General features: G+C 38.3%; 1 protein-coding gene across 9 annotated transcripts in view; it reads left to right on the top strand.

Moving 5' to 3' along the window:
* Positions 1-17353, top strand: part of SLC4A4 (solute carrier family 4 member 4) — a 324167-nt gene that overhangs the window by 265410 nt on the left and 41404 nt on the right. For all 9 annotated transcript variants that reach the window (XM_019663211.1, XM_019663215.1, XM_019663217.1 and 6 more), the window contains one exon: positions 7804-7995. In XM_019663211.1, the coding sequence (XP_019518756.1) occupies positions 7804-7995 (192 nt within the window). The remainder of the gene's footprint in view (positions 1-7803; positions 7996-17353) is intronic.

The raw sequence follows: 17353 nt of genomic DNA, 5'->3' as shown, positions 1-17353 counted from the left end.
CTTGGTTACATTTATTCCTAGGTTTTTTTTGTTCTGTTTTTGTTTTTTATGCTATTGTAAATGGGATTGTTTTCCTAATTTCTCTTTCTGTTAGTTCATTATTGGTGTATAAATATACAACTGATTGCTAAATATTAATGTTGTATTCTGCTTATTTACTGAATTTATTTATCAGTTCTAATTGTTTATTGGTAGAATCTTTGGGGTCCTCTACATATAGTGTCATGTCATCTGCAAAGAATGACAGTTTTACTTCTTCCTTTCCAATTTGGACGGTTTTCATTTCTTTTCCTTTCTGATTGCTGGACTTCTAGTACTGTACTGAATAAAGGGTGATGATAGTGTGCATCCTTCTCTTTTCCTGATTTTAAGGGGAACACTTTTAGCTTTTCCCCATTGAGCAGGATGTTAGCTGTGGGTTTGTCACATATGGCCTTATTATGTTGAGGTATGTTTTCTCTAGTCACACTTTGATGAGAGTTTTTATCATATTGTAAATGGATGCTGGATTTTGTCAAATGCTTCTTCTGCATCTATTTATATGATCATATGATTTTTATCTTTCATTTTGTTTATGTTGTGTATCATGATCATGTTAATTGATTTGCAGATATTAAACCAACCTTGCATCCCAGGAATAAAGCCCACTTGATCATAGTGTATGATCTTTTTATGTATGCTGCATTTGGTTTGCTAATATTTTGTTAAGGATTTTTGCATCTATGTTCATCAGGGATATGATCTATAATTTTCTTTTTTTGGTAATGTCTTCATTTGGTTTTGGAATCAGGGTAATGATGGCGTTGTAAAATGAGCTTGGGAGCTTTCACTCCTTTTGAATTTTTTGGAATTGTTTGAAAAGGATAGGTGTTAATTCTATTTTAAATGTTTGCCAAAATTCGCCTGTGAAACCATCTGGTCTAGGACTTTGGGAGTTTTGTGATTACTGATTTGATTTTGTTTGTAGTAATTGGTCTGTTCAGATTTTCTGTTTCTTCTTGATTCAGTCTTGGACGATTGTATGTTTTTAAGAATTTATCCATTTCTCTCAGATTGTCCAATTTGTTGACATATAATTGTTTGTAATATTTTCGTATAATCCTCTATATTTCTGTGGAGTTAGTTGTCACTTCTCATTCTTTTTCATTTTATTTATTTGGGTCCTTTCTCTTTTTTTCTTGGTGAGCTTGGTTAAAAGTTTATCAATTTTGTTTATCTTTTCAAAGAACCAGTTCTTGGTTTCATGATTTCATGGTTTCTTGATCTTTTGTATTGTTTTTTTAGACACTATTTTATTTATTTTTGCTCTGCTCTTTATTATTTCCTTCCTTCTACTCACTTTGGGCTTTGTTTGCTGTTCTTTTTCTAGTTCCTTTAAGTATAGGGTTAGATTGTTTATTTGAGATTTTTCTTGTTTCTTGAGGTAGGCCTATGTTGCTATGAATTTCCCTCTTAGGACTGCTGTCACTGTGTCCTATAGATTTTGGGTCATATGTTTTTGTTTTCATTTGTCTCAAGATATCTTTTGATTTCTTCCTTGATCTTTTTGTTTACCCTTTCATTATTTATTAGCACGTTATTGAGCCTCCATGTATTTATGTGTTTTTCAAAGTTTCTTTTCTTGTAATTGGTTTCTAGTTTCATACCGTGGTAGTCAGAGAAGATGCTTGATATGATTTCAGTCTTCCTAAATTTATTGAGACTTGTTTTGTGGCCTAACATGTGGTCTGTCTTTCCATTTGCATGAAATTTCTTTTTCCATCCCTTTACTTTTCAGTCTGTGTGTGTCTTTTTATCTGAAGTGGCCCTCTTATAGATGGCAGATGTATGGGTCTTTTTAACTTATTCATTCAGCTACCCTGTGTCTTTTGATTGGAACATTAATCCATTTAAAGTTAAAGTAATTATTGATAGACACACAGTTATTGCCATTTTATTATTCATATTTATGTTCCCCCCTTCTTCTTTTTATTTTTTATTGTGGCAGAAATCCTTTTAACATTTCTGGTAATACTGGTTTGGTGGTGATGAAGTCCTTTAGCTTTATTCTTGTCTGGGAAACTTTTTCTCTCTCCTTTAATTTTAAGTGATAGCCTTATTGGGTAGAGTAGTCTTGGTTGTAGTTACTTGCATTTCATTACTTTGAATATTTTGTATTAATATTTTCTGGCCTGCAAAGTTTCTGTTGAGAAAACCAGCTGACAATCTTATGGGAGCTCCTTTGTAAGTAAATAGTTGCCTTTCTCTTGCTGCTATTAGGAGTCTCTCTTTGTCTTTAACCTTTGGCATTTTAATTATGATGTGTCATGGTGTGGGCTTCTTTGGGTTCATTTTGTTTGGGACTCTCTGCACTTCCTAGACTTGTATGCCTATTTCCTTCGCCAGATTGGGAAGTTTCATTCATTATTTCTTCCAATACATTCTCAATTCCTTTGTTTCTTGGTTCTCCTTCTGGTACCCCTATGATGTGAATATTGTTAAACTTGACATTGTTCCAGAGGCCCCTTAAACTATCCTCATTATTTTTATTCTTTTTTCTTTTTGATGTTCCAGTTGGTTTTTTTCTGTTGCTAGGTGTGATTACAAAATACAGTGAAGTTTAAATAAAAAATTTATTACAGTAAAAAACTCATTGCCATTAATCACCCTCAAAATACTCCCCCTTGCTTCAAACACACTTACTCCACCATTCTTGCCACTTTCTGAAGCAGTTCTGGAAGTCCTCCTTCATGAGTGTCTTTAGTTGCGCTGTGATGGCTGCCTCGATGTCCTGAATAATTTTGACTTTAGGGAAGAGCCTGAAGTCTCACAGTGTCAGATCCAATGAATAAGGTGTATGAGGACAAACCATAATATTTTTATTTGACAGAAATTGCCGTATACCAGAAGCCATGTGTGATGCAGAGCCTTTCTGTTGTGATCAAACAATACGGTGAATGCTGCTGCCAAGTGCTATCCAATGGAAAAGCAGGAATATTCAATATGGGAAGCAGTGCATTGAACCTTAGTAACAGTGTGTGACAAGTTTCAGCTTGTTCAGTGCAATCAGTCGAGTGTGAGCCACTATTGACAGAAGGTTTCAAGTGTGCCATAAATCATCTTCCATCATGACAATGCTCTGTGTCACACATTGCTTCTGGTATATGGCAATTTCTGTCAAATAAAAACATTACGGTTTGTCCTCATACACCTTATTAGTTGGATCTGGCACCGTGTGACTTCTGATTCTTTCCCAATGTCAGAATGATTCAGGGGCTGGCTTAGTGGCGCGTTGGTTAAGATTTGGGCTGGGACGCCAGCTCTGAGCAGCGGGGCCCCAGTTTGGATCCTACATGAAGGCCAGTGACACTGCGCCCTCTACAACTAAGATGGTGAACAACAGCTCGATCTGGAACTCGGCTGCGGTGAGTCGCCGGCGACAGTGTAGGCTGTAGTGGGGCTGGCCAGCAGCTGGCATGAACTTTCATGAGCTGTCAAGAGTCACCGTGAGCAGCTGTCCAGAAACTGGCAACTGATCTGCCTCACCTGGGAAGAGTGCAATGATAATACCAACATGGGCCAGTGAAGTGACGTCCTCCACAACTAGACTGAAGAACAAAAGGACAGCCACTTGTCTGTTCCCCTACCCTGATTCCCCAATGCAGTTCTCCCCCAATTCCCCAATAAAAAAACCTTAAAAAAAAGTATGATTCAGGATATCGAGGCAGCCATGACAGCACAACTAAAGACACTCACGAAAGAGGACTTCCAGAACTGCTTCAGAAAGTGGCAAGGACAATGGGATAAGTGTGTTTGAAGCAAGGGGGAATATTTTAAGGAAGAATAATGGCAATGTGTCTTTAACTGTAATAATTTTTATTTTTTAAATTTAAGCATTCACCATATTGTTTGGGCACACCTTGTACTTTGTCTTCCATATTGCTGATTTGTTCCTCTGCTTCATTTAATCTGCTGGTGATTACTTCTTAATTTCAGTTATGGTATTTTCATTTCTGGGTGGTTGTTTTTATGGTTTCTATGACCTTTTTTACACTTGCCATCTATTTGTGGAAGTTTTCACTAAATTCCTTGAGCATCCTTATAACCGTTTTGAACCCTGTGGCTTGTAGGTTGCTTACCTCCGTTTCATTTAGTTCTTTTCCTGGAGTTTTCTCCTGTTCTTTCATTTGGGAATATTTCTTTGTTTCCTCATTTTGGCTGCCTCTCTGTGTTTGTTTTTACATATTAAGTAGATATCCTATATCTCCCAGTCTTTGCTGGTTGGCTTTACATAATGGGTGCTTTGTGGGGGCCAGTGGTGCTGTCTCTCTGATCACCTGTGCCAGTGCTCTAGGAATGTCCCTTTTGTGAGTTGTGTGTGCCTTCCTATTGTAGCTGAGCCTTGATTGCTGTTAGCATATCAGTGGATGGGACTGACTCTCAGGCTGACTGGCTGTGGGGTTTAGCCATGTCCACAGCTTACAGGCTGATGTTCAGGGGGCTTGGCCCATAGAATGGGATTTGTTCCAGTGGGTTCTGGTGCCTGCTGAGACTACCCTTTGTATATGCCACTTGTAGGGCTAATTGGGTGTTGCTGTGCTGCAGTTTGAAGCCAACCTTCATCTATGTTGATTCTGGGGCCTCTTGGGAGGGACTCCTATGCAGGTCCAGGTCAGCTACTGCCTGTGATCAGCCCAGGAATACCTGGTAGGAGCTACAAAGTGATCCGCTGTTGGTTGCTGCCTGTGCTGGACCTGGAAGCATGTGAGAGAGGCCATGCTGAGAACTGAGGACAGCTGCCACCAGTACTGGACCTGGGGTAGCTCCCAAAAATCCCAGGGCATCATGAGACCTCCTGCCGCTTGTCAGCTGCCCATAAGTCTCAGCTGCTGATAGAACCTCATGAAGTAGGAGAGTTGGGCAACATGGGGTTATAAGGAGTCACTATGGTGGAGCAAGTGATGTTCACAAGGTTAGTGTAGATTCTGGTTTGGTACCAGTGCTGAGCCTGGAGCTACTCAGCAAAAGTCTCAGAGCACATCAAGACCATTTGCCGTGTGCCTGGGGACCACTGACCTCTGAGAGTTGTCCAAGAAAGACTAGCACAGGCCGGGGCTGGCTGCCAACCTCGAAAGTGTCTCCAGTGGCTCATGAATTGAGGCCAGCTGTTTTCTACCGAAAGAGCCTGTTTTGGTGTATAGGGCAGGGCTGGCTGCAGGTTGTGGAAAGTGCCTCCAGTGGTACATGAGTTGGGTGGGGCAGGGTACCAAGGAGTCACCGGGGTGGAGTGAGCAGAGTTCACCAGGTTAACGCAGATTCAGATTTGGCTGTGTGAGGGGAGGGCTCAACACAGGAAAGATGTTGCCCACCTACCAGATCTTGGGAGAAGGGTTCTACACAGGGAAAATGGTGACTGTCCCTCCAGCCCTTGTCCTGCAGCCATACTACTCATTCTCTCCTTGTATGTCTCTGAGCCTCCCGAGTTGCCATCTCTAGGTGGAGCCCAGCATGAGTGCCTGGGAGAGACTGAATGTGTGCATAGGCCCTTAAAGAGGACATCTGGGTTTCCCGCAGCCTTCCGTCACACCTGGAAGGTCGGAATCCCCACTGTTTTTCACAGCTGGAGGTTGTGGGGGCTCCAGCATGGGTACTCTGGGCTGGGAATCCCAGTGTGTGGCTGGGGTCCTTGCTCCTCTGAGGGGTTATTTCTGTGGCTGAGATACCCCTCTTGATTCTCAACCTCCACACACAGGTGTGACACTGGCCCACTTCACATCTCTGCCCCCTCCTACAAGTCTCAATGTGGCTTCTTTATATCTGTAATTATAGGGTTTCCATTCAGCTGAACTTCTGATGGTTCTCCAGGTTGCTTATTCTGTAATTTAGTTGTAATTTTAGTTTTTTCATGGGACGCTGCATTTATCCACTCTGCCTCTTTCCCCCATCCTGCTATTGAGATTGTTTTAATGCAGCTTACTCTTTTGGGGAGCTCTAGCTATAAAAAAGGATTCTGGTGATATTAAAGTGCTGAAGTGAAATTATGGTAAATTTTTGCTGATTTTAAAACAAGGAAATCTGTTACCTATTATGCCCTCTAAACTTTAAATATATTCTGCTAAAAACATCCATATACAGAAATCTGAAAAACAAAATGAGATATGATTAATCACCTCTCATAAGCAGAGTTTCAGAAAAGAATAATTATGCAATTCAGCTGTTTACAAGTTGAAGCTAATATAGAAAAATATTTCAGGGAATAATCTAGAGTTTATTTTTTTATTGTAAAAAAGGGTGTGAGCACTTTACATTTTGAGCTCTATAAAAATATAGAACTCTGTCTGGCCAGAGATTCTTCTTTTATGTGTGTGAACTTTGATGACTAGATCACTCATATCAAGAGAATTCATTGAATAGTAAAGGATATTGATAATGCTTGGTTTGAGGTAGAACTCTTGCCTCTAAGAACAGGAGAAATTCACCTTTCCACATTTATTTGTAAGGTATTTTCCAATAACGCTTCCATTAGCACATCATATACCCATTAGCCCTGGACCCAAAGGAAGTCCAACATCATGGTGCTGGCCGATTCAGTATCTGGTCGGGACCAGCTTCCTGGTTCATAGACAGCCTCTTCTCATTGTGTCCCCATATGATGGCAGAGGCAAGGTAGCTCTCTGGATCTCTTTTATAAGAACTCTAATCCTATTCATGAAGGCTCCACCTTCATGACCTAATTATCTCCCAAGGGCCCCACCTGCAAATACTATCATATAGGGGATACGGCTTGAATATATGCATTTTAGGGGAGCCCATATATTCAGTTAATAGCACTCCATTGGTGTTGGTCAGTAATTAGCTGCAAGAGGGCATAACATTCCAGGTGAGGTAGTTCTTATGTGGCTGAAGGCAGCTATGAGCTGATCACAGCTGAAACTCAGAGCAGCTGAAAAATGAGTGCACTGGCCTGGTCACTATGCTAGCAAAAGGATTCTCCTGCATAGTAGAAACAGAAAAAAGCAATAGGAATGAGCTGCTTTGGAAAGGTACCGCACTGACAATGTGACAACAATTCATGAGATGCAAGAAAATTGGAAAATTGACCTACTGTTTGAGGCCATGTAACATAGGGGAATGATATCCCGTACACAGCTCCACAGCCCGTTACTGCACTTTCTAATAATGGATGCTCATGATGCAGACCTGGAGTCAACAAGAAAAAAGTGCTATATTTTGTTGGTATATGCAATTGAAAAAGCAGGGACTATCGACATTTTTTATAGTTTGATTCCTTAAGTTACCAATCTCTAGTTATTTAGAAAAGAAATACCTTGTTTGTGGAAGTGCTGGGTAAATGAGTATTTAACCTAATATAAGTTTTAGACCATCAACCATGGGTCCTCAGCTTGAAGCACAAGAAGCTGCAAACTACAAAAGTAAGTACTTTTTCAACAACAGTGGTGTTTCAGAGAGTCTCAAATATTGAGATTAGGGTGTTATTGTGTCTCAGTTTACATTCAGGAAGATTGACAGGAAAGAAGGACTTTGTGGTTTGTTTCTGTTGAACAAGTGGGTGATTGTAGAGCTGTACCTCAAACCAGATAACAGACTGCATCATTCTCATTGTATTTTCAATAATTGCTAGCCTCTATATCCTCCTTACCTGTTATTCCATTAACACCTCATCAGGTTTCACACTGCAGTGTTTACCCTCAGAGTGTTTTACAAAAACTTTTAGCATAATCCCTATATAGCCCATCAAGTATCAAAAGCTGCTTTTGATATATCTGTGTTTTCTAGAAGAATTTTAATGTTTTTCTTTTTCAGTACCATAATGCCACATTTGACTGGGCAATTTTGTCGAAGAAGGACTGTATGAAATATGGAGGAAAGCTCCTGGGGAACAACTGTGATTTTGTTCCTGATATCACACTCATGTCTTTCATCCTCTTCTTGGGCACCTACACCTCTTCTATGGCTCTGAAAAAATTCAAAACTAGCCGTTATTTTCCAACCACAGTAAGTACTTGCACTTTAAATAATTTTCATTGCATTTACGCTGTATCAGCAATAATATAATTTTATGAAAGGAAGAAGTCACCTGCAGTTCAACCTTTCCAATATAATTGTGTGCATTTAAAAAAATTGCTTCCTAGTCTTTGTCCATATGCATACGTATTTTTAACGTAATTGTAGTCCAGCTTTGAAAAACCTTACAAGAATTTTGTTTGCATAATTCTGTTGTAAATTCTGACTGTCATAATTCTGACTAGTGCGGCGTATTCTAAAAATGCACGAGTTAAGAAAATATCTTTTAAATCCATAGTGTTTAAGTACATGAGCAAAAACTCTTTTCATATTAATCATTCAATTTTGATGTTGTGGAATTTCTTGCTCATCAGCTGTCCATGTGAGTAATTTAGTAGTTGAATTATGGGCGACGGGAGTAAACTTAAACTGTGTTGTCACACAGATTGGTACAAGATATGAGTGTTATCTGAGCCAAACTTTCCTTCTCATAATGATGACTGTTGTGTGGAAAGTAGATAATTGAGCTGGGTTGTGCAGACATCCTGTCTCCCCTTAATATGCTTGGGTGAACTTAAAGTTAAAACTGTGGTTCATTCCTTGGAAGGCTACACAATAAGACCAGCATTTAGTTAATGGCATTTTGGTTTTTTACCTGCAGATTGAAACTAAGATAATCCTTTGCTTTACAGTTCAATTCTCAGTGTTTAGATGTCAATAATTCTTAGTTAAGCTTGATAATACGTGATTTTTATCAGTGAACTACTCTTTATAGCTGGAATCTCATGAGCTCTCTCGTGTTTTGTGTAAAAAGAGTAGAACTTTAGAAGACATGAGATGCAGTTGATGGAGTTCTTTTTTTTAATTCCTAGGAAATGAGATTTAAAGTTAATATATCACTTTCACCTAGGGTGATTTTTGACTCAGAGTCTTCTTATAAAATTGAAAATAAAGGGTAGGGTTGATAATTGTCTTAGTCTGTTTGGACTACTACAACAGAATACCATGGACTGGGGAGCTTATAAACAACAGAAGTTTTCCCAGTTCTGGACTCTGGGAAGTTCAAGATCAGGCACCAACATAGTTTGGTGAAGACCCTCTTCCTGGTTCATAGCCATTGCCTTCTCACTGTGTCCTCATATGGCAGACAGACTAAGGATCTCTTGGTGTCTCTTATAAAAACACTAATCCCATTCATAAAGTCTTCACCCTCATGACCTAAGCATCTTCCTAAGTCCCCACCTCCTAATACCTTATTCTTTGGGAGTTAGGATTTCAACTTACAGATTTTTGAGGGACACGCATTCAGACCACAGCAATAACGAGATGTCCCAAACTAGCTGGCCCAAGAAATGAAAACTTTCCACAAAGTGAAATGTAAAAAAAAGCATTCAATTTAGTCTTCCTAAAATGGACACGACAAACTGGTGGTCCACAGGCCAAATTCAGCCTCCCAGCCATTCTTGTTTAGCCCATGGTATGCATGGAAACACACACACTTGAGGCCTTAGGGAACATGTACCCTGCAGTGAGTTATTGTACTAACAACTCTCTATTGTCTAAGATTTGTATACTTCACACATTCAGATCAACTGCCTGTCCCTGAAGACACTTCAGCTTGTAACACTTTCACACACTTGACTTACCTCTCCAATGGTGTAAGTCTCCTATAGAACAGATTCCTGGGTAAAGGTCTTTTAGGATGATTTCTTCTTGTCCTTCTTAATTATTAATTCATTGGATGTCTTTTTTGTCTTACACTTTGGGAATCATCACCCACTTGCTAAAGTCTGATATTATGTAGGCATAGTAGGTGGAAAAGTGGAAAATTTGTGAAGCACTTCTAAGTTGTAATTAGCAAAGTAAACTAACCTAAACCTTAGGAGAAGAGATCGTTTTAACTGTTTGTAGACATCACTTTTTTTCCCCAGCAATAATTCCCATATTGATAATAGCTGTTTAGACTTAAAAAAACATTTCCATTATAAGAGCCCAAGCAAGTAATTTCTCAGCTGTAGATAAATGCTGTTGAGAAAATCATGAGTTCGTGAAAATGGAATAATGATAACATTCTAGTTACAACTCCTGTTAAGAAGGTTCTCAGCATAGTTTTGAACTGTATATACCAAATCATACAATTAACATGGAGGAGAAAGTATATGTGATTTCTAAGGAGCAATGCTTAAGTGTGTGGTCTTTCCGACTTTCATCCCCCTTACTCACATCACCTGTACAACTAAATAGTAAGAATACATACATAAGTTCACACATACATACATAAATAATAAGAACATGTTATTTCTTGCACGTTTGCCAAAATATGTTTTCATTTACACTGTCATCTGGAAGAATGGTCTCAATAGGAGCAGATAGGTTTATAGATTCTTACAAGTACATACTATATTCTACAATTAAAATGTATATGCTTAAACACAGTACATTAGAGAGTCCTTGATTGCTGTGACAATAATTAAGCCTGTTATTACTTCCTCACTCACAACAATTCACATGAAACCTCTAAAATCTCAAAATAATACTAGATGACAGTGCCCTTGTCATACAAAATGTCCTATTCTCCTTTGGCTTGCACAGTCATTTCTCTTTTGTACTCTCATTTATAAACATTTGTATGAGTTGGTAGTCAATTAAGACTGTAAACTGCTGAAAACCTGTTGTACTTCTATTTTGTTCCTCCCATCAATTAACACAAGGCTGGATGTAGACTAGGCTCTCAATATTTGTTGACTACTGAAAACCAGTCAAGTAGAGATAAATGCTGTATTTGGTGAAAAGAGCCCAGATGAAGGAATCCAGAGCCAGAGATTCTAGTGTCAGCGCTGCCATTAACTGTGTGCTCTTTGCTAGCTAGCTGTGGTCTTACCCCCACCATAAAAGGAGAGCTCAGCTAGATGAAATTTAACATCCTTCAAAGCTCTAGTATTGTATAATTAGAATTATATTAAAGAAATTCTTTATGTTAAACTAGTGTTTATGGTAATGATCAGGACTTACGCATTTCCAAAAATTAATCATTATCTACATCTTTATGCTAGGTCTACTTGTGCAGCTGCTGCCAACCTCTCTCTGTGGGTGATCCACAGTTGTCATATAGCAAATTCAACATGTTTTTCTTCCCACATTTGAACCTACTTGTCTTCCTATATTCATTATCTCAGCTAATAATATCACCTATCTTCACAGCCACCCAAGATCAAAATCTTAAAATCGTATTTGATGTAGCAAATGAGTCCCAGCAGGAAGAAAATGATACATTCAAATTAGAATAATTTGAGGGGTTTAATAAAGGCATTTTTACAAAGATGAGACTAGGTTTAGGGAAACCACGGGGAGGATGTAGTGTCCCAGTGCTAGTTACAGTGGGGTTGTTACTATCCGTGGCCCAAAGAATATGGAAAGGGTGTGATTGCTGGAACCCAGAAGAAGAGAGAAGGGTAGAGAGTGGTGTCTTGAGAGGTACTGTGACCTTAGAGTGAGGGGTTTGGCCATCTTGAGGTAACCTCACAGGGATACAGGTGAGGGAATCAATCCTTTGGTCTGTCGCTTCCTTCTGATGGCCTGCCCTGGCTGTCACTGCTAAACCCAGGGAGCAAGGGAGACCACTGTGGCCTCCCAAGGCAGAAAGTATGGTGGGAAGGAGTAGACAATGCATCTGGTATGACAAAACATGGCATCCATCACATTTGCCCTTCCAAATTTTTTTCTTTCTTTTCTGTCAAATTAAACTTACCACTGTCCCCTTGATTATCCTGCTATGATCTGTCCTTTACACTTACACTTCTGTTTCCCTAGCTCAGGTCCTCATTATCTTTGCCTAGACCAAGACCAGTTACCCATGAAGCCACTTATAATCCATCAGTATGAGCATTTAAGGTAAAACAGTTGCCTTTGCTAGCCTATCCATGCAGAATTTAATTTGTGTATCAGGCAATTCCAGAGAGACCAAATGCTCAGTGGACATGGATGTAATACAAGTACTCCACTGATTGTCTCCTTTGTGCCTCTATTCTTGTTACAGGGGTGTATCAATCTGTTGTCTCACACAGTTACTGGTCTGTTATATCAGCCTCAAGTCTTTAGTCAAAGTCTTTCAGTATCAAAACTTCCTGTAGGAACATCACAGTGTAATCTGCGATCTCTGTGGCAGAACGATTAGGCATTAACATGAAATGTTCTTCCAGAGTTCGATACCAACAAGTAATCGGACGCATGGAACAAAAATACCACCACTGCCTGTGAGGTGGGAAAATGAAAGCAGAAGCCACAGATAGAGCAGGAACATGATTAGCAGAACTTAAAAAGCTACAGAGCCCTTCGCAATTAGACAAAATTATTGGTACTTTAATATAGTCAAATTCAGTGTGGCCAGCTGATGTATGTGATTGGCATGAAAGTGCATTTCTTAAGGAACTGCTTAATTTCCTGATTTTTCTTCTCTTAGAATAAGTCACAATTATAACCCTCATGTGACCTGATCTAATGGTAAATTCTTTGTAAATATACCTCCTGGTTGTAATAGTCATTTAAATAAATAAAGCCATTACGTTCCAGGTTACATCAATAGCTATGATACCTTCTGTGCTTTATTAGGTGACATTTCAGCAGAGTGTTCTTTCATATAATTATTTTAAAAGACAGTGTTCTGTATCCTGTAATTAGTATATTCATTCAATATTGAAAAAAATTATTATGATTCCATGCTTCACAAAATACTAAATGGTAGGGATACAAAGACAAGGTAATTCACGGGCCTGGGACATAGTAGGACTTTATTTTTCTTTAATAAGTTAGATTTGGGGGTTTTTAAATGAGAATGACCGATTTTGATTCTTCTGCCCCATTCATGCTTATTACCTCCTTTGAGATCACACTTTCGTGCCTTCTTTGACCTTAGTAAGTTGATGGTGGTCTTTGAGAAGCTGGCTTTATGGATGAGATAAAAGTATAGGGCTTCAGAAATTTCAATGAAAACATAATGAGCATTTTAGTTAAGTGACACATTTAGTTTTTATCCATGTAAAACACAGGAAAGTCTAGAATTCCACAATTAGCTTATATTTTTGGAAACATGATTGTTTGACATTTTGGCCTGTGACAATTCTATTAAAATTAGATATGTTTAGTTCATAAATAACTCTTTACGAAAATCAGGTGACATTCCTATTCTGTTTCCTTTTTCTCTCAGAAACTTTCTTGGTGAATGATAAAAGCTGTCAAACTAAAATAATGTATCAAAAAATGAGTATGAAATAATGTATTCTATGCCTAGTGTTACTAATACTGGGTGACATTTGGCTGGTTCTTGCGGAAACATCAGACCATATCATTGTGTTGAAATACATTTAGAAAATGACTTTGCTGTCAGTAAAGGAAAATCATATTTTCAAATTCTTGTGCTATATTGTACCAAGGGAAGTAATTTTTAAAGTCAAATTTGTTTTTAATCCAAAATCATTTTTCATACTTATTTTCTTAATAACAACAAAGGGATATTTAGTTAAAAAATACAACATAATCTATTAAACATTTGACAAAGATTACAAATACTTTAGTTCTTATGGACATATGATAAAAAAAAATTCAACCTAAACTGAGTCCTAAGAAAAATAAGATTGGGAGCACTGATTGGCCAAAGCACATTGTGAGAGCTTTAATGGTGGCATTAGAGGCAGTGTATGGATAAAAAGTAATTCTAACCCTGGTACCTTGTTGGTCCTAAACACTTTCAGCTTACTTGTTCATTACAAAAATTCATCAACATTGAAATCCATCCATTAATACAAAATGGTCTCCTACTTCATTTCCAGATTGTCTAATTTATATATTAATAATACATATGATTTACTAATTGTTCTTTAATTTTTTTTTATTTTTGTATCTTAATATAAATTATAAAACCACTTTAAAGTGCTGGAGCCCTTTATTATAATGCTGTTGGGGTTTTTTTGGGGGGAGTGGGGATTCCCCAAGAAGACCTTATTAGAAGATCAAGAAATTTTGATGAGTAGGTCTTAATCATTGAATTGTAGTGTTAGGACTTTGAATGCCACCTAGTCCAACATTGCCTCTTACTTTCTTTTCTTTCCTTTTTTTTTTTAAGGTTTTATTGGGAATTGGGGGAGGGGAACAATGTTGGGGAATTGGGGGAGGGGAACAATGTTGGGGAATTGGGGAAGGGGAACAGCCAAGTTGTTGTCCTTCAATCTTAGTTCTGGAGGGCACAGCAAGCTCAGCTCCAAGTCCAGTCATGCTGCGGGAGTTGAACTGGCAGCCTTGTTGTTAAGAGAGTGCACTCTATCCCCTGACCCACCTGAGCGGCAGCTCAGCTCAAGGTGCCGAGTTCAGCCTTTAATTGCAGGTGGGCATAGCCCACCATCTTGAACAGGCAACCTTGTTGTTAGGATCACGAGCTCTCACCAACTGAGCTACCCTGCCACCTGTTGGCAGCTCAGCAGCAGCTCAGCTCGGGCACAGCTCACTGGCCCATGTGGGAGTCGAACCAGGGACCCTGTTGCTCAGAGCTCCTGCTCTTGAGCAAGCTCTTAACCAACTGAGTCACTCTGCCAGCCTGCCTCTTAATTTCTGACAAGTGATCATCTATGGGCTGCTTGAATGCTTCCAGGAACAGGAACTTTATGCCTCCAAAAGCATTCCTGACAGAAACACAAATCTGCCTTTCTAATCTCTGTCCTTGCCCTCTGAAGCTATGCAGAACAAGTTTAGTCTTTCTTTCTTATCACAGATTTCACATCTTTGCAGACAGTTTTCCCCTACAATTTCTTGAGGCCTACCATCATTTTTTTATGGGAGTGGTTATGGATTCCAATTCCTCTGGTTATCCTTCTCTGGGTCAGCTTGAGAGTTTCAGTTTCAACTTAGAATACAGTGACTAGATTGGGACATAGTGTTTTCCATGTGACTTAATCACTTGTTTCTGGCACACACTCATTTGGGTCTTTGTTCTACTCAATTTTTTGTTTTTGTTTTATTGCTCAGTTTTAAGGAAGGGGGGAGGAAGTGGCCTGTGGTTACTAAAGTCTCCTTAGCATCCCTGCTGAACCACTTTATTAGGCCTACTCCCTTCTGTTCCATGCTTGGAAAAACGTTTTTTTCTGGTAGACTTCCGCTGGCACGCTCTAAGCCTCACCCAGATAAAGTGCCCAGTTGAATTCCCTTCTTTGTTCCCCAAACTCTCTGACTCTGGAACTTGAGGCATTAAAATCCTAGAGTCTAAATCAGACTTTCCTTTTATTGAATTCTAATTATAGTGGGTATTATTGGTTCAAAATATGGTGTATTCTCATTGCTATACTGATATCAATGCTTATTTCTTTCACAGTGCTTTATAGCGTTGGCTTCTGGAGTAGGGGGGTCAAATTTCAAAACTCTTATGGTGTGTTGTGCCTTTTTATAATTGCCAAAAGGCAAAAATTTGTCTGGCATTTTTTTTTCATCTAGAATAAATGCTTTTTTACACAATTGCTTAGCATTTTCAAAGCACCATGATCATGAGAGGCATTGACATTGTGAATTAATATTTATTGAGAATGCACAGGGTGCCTGCTGCTGTGCTTGTCTCTTTATAACAGCTCCATCCATTGAGAACTGCTCTGCAGACTCACAGCCTTCCCCCCAGTTAATTTAGGAGCAGCTGCAGTCCTCACAAAGTGAAAACCTAATGTCCTTTAGGGCTTCAGCGGAACCAAATTCATTTTTCACCCCTATAAATTAACTAGCTTCTCGCTGTGGGGTCTCTATGATTATTACTCTTTTAATAATTAATACAGTATCATCCTTCATGAAGAATATGTTTATAATAGATTTATTAGGTTGTTTTTGCCCAAGAATAAGAGAGCAGCGTATGGTTATTTGAATTTCCCTTCTGGTCCACTTAATTTCTTCCTTGCTTTGGTAATTTAAATATTTAAGCTGGTTGCTTCTTATTAGATTAATTGAGATATTTTGTAATTAATTCTGCAGAGGACAGAAATATTTTTTCTTTTCATGTTTATAATTAAAAATGGTAAACAAAAATAAAAGATCTCAAAACCAATCTGATATAAAAAAATCTTAGTGGAAACGTTTTTCTTTTCCTCATTCGTGCATGGAGGTAGGAATTATCATATGTTGTAGCACCGAACTTTTTTTATGGCAAGCCCTTGCTATATATGAGTTATCTTCATTTGTGTTTCACTTAGATTGTGATAGTTTATATTCCTAGGATACGGAAGTTTTGAGCCTGGAGAAACTTAGAATTTGATTGAACAGATATCTATAAGTTAGGATTTTTCCAAGCTAGGTTTGAGGCCTCTGAATCTGCAGGATTGGGCATGAAATCTGTGGAAATGGATTTTCTAATGAAAACTTTGGCACTTCTAATCATTACCAGTAATAACTAGTAGGGAATTAAGAAGTATGAGTTTCTAATTTGATTTCTTTATTTATATATTGACACATAAAAGGGTGCTATTTTGGAGTTTCTGGAAGAGATCAAGTTTGATGAAAATGCAAGGTAAAAGAAACAACAACAAACAAAAGAAAGACCAGAAATTCACATGTGTTTCTTTTTCCAAATGTGTTTGGAAATGTGAGAAGGGCCCAAAGAGAGCGACTCTTATCTCCCTAAAGTCCCACTCATAGCTCCTATACACACAGGTCCTAGAGTATACTAGTAAGCAGTATGTACTCAGTGCTTGACATTTTTAGGGCTTTTGCCTCCTTCAAATTAAAGTTCAATTTTAGTATGAGGGAAAACCTGAATAACCTGCTAAAATAGCACCCCTACCTGCCTTCTCTAATTAAAAAATTTAGAGTTGAATATAAAAGTGGCCTGGGAAAAATCAGTTTCCTTGACTCTGATTTTAAACTGGATCCAAAATCTTAGAAATGAATGTCTTACAATAAACACTCTCCAGGAGTGATTTGTGATGTAACTGAACTGTGTTATACAATTTAAGGGGAAGGAAGGAGAAATAGAAGTGAATATATTATATAAACCATATCATCCTGCCTGTGATTTTTAATGAGGTTAAGCGCTATTATTATAAGCAAAATCAGGTAGCTTTTTCCTCCATAAATTTTAAGAAATGTAATCCTGAAGTTTATTACCATTTGTCTTTGTAGCTACTTTTATACCTACAGTTTAATAGTGCCACATTTGACAAGCATACCATTGCCAGAGGGTTCTTCCAAATGTATATATCGATGTATAAATTTGGGAATCTAATAACTAAACTAAAATAGATATTTCTTTATATTAGTTTCCCATGGCTACTGTAGCACATTACTACAAACATGAGGGCTTAAAACAACACACATTTATTGTCTTGAG

This window comes from Hipposideros armiger, unplaced genomic scaffold, assembly GCF_001890085.2.
Source record: "Hipposideros armiger isolate ML-2016 unplaced genomic scaffold, ASM189008v1 scaffold_386, whole genome shotgun sequence".
Taxonomy (NCBI): domain Eukaryota; kingdom Metazoa; phylum Chordata; class Mammalia; order Chiroptera; family Hipposideridae; genus Hipposideros; species Hipposideros armiger.
Note: the sequence above shows the minus strand (reverse complement) of the source record. Positions and strands in the feature narration are given on the sequence as shown.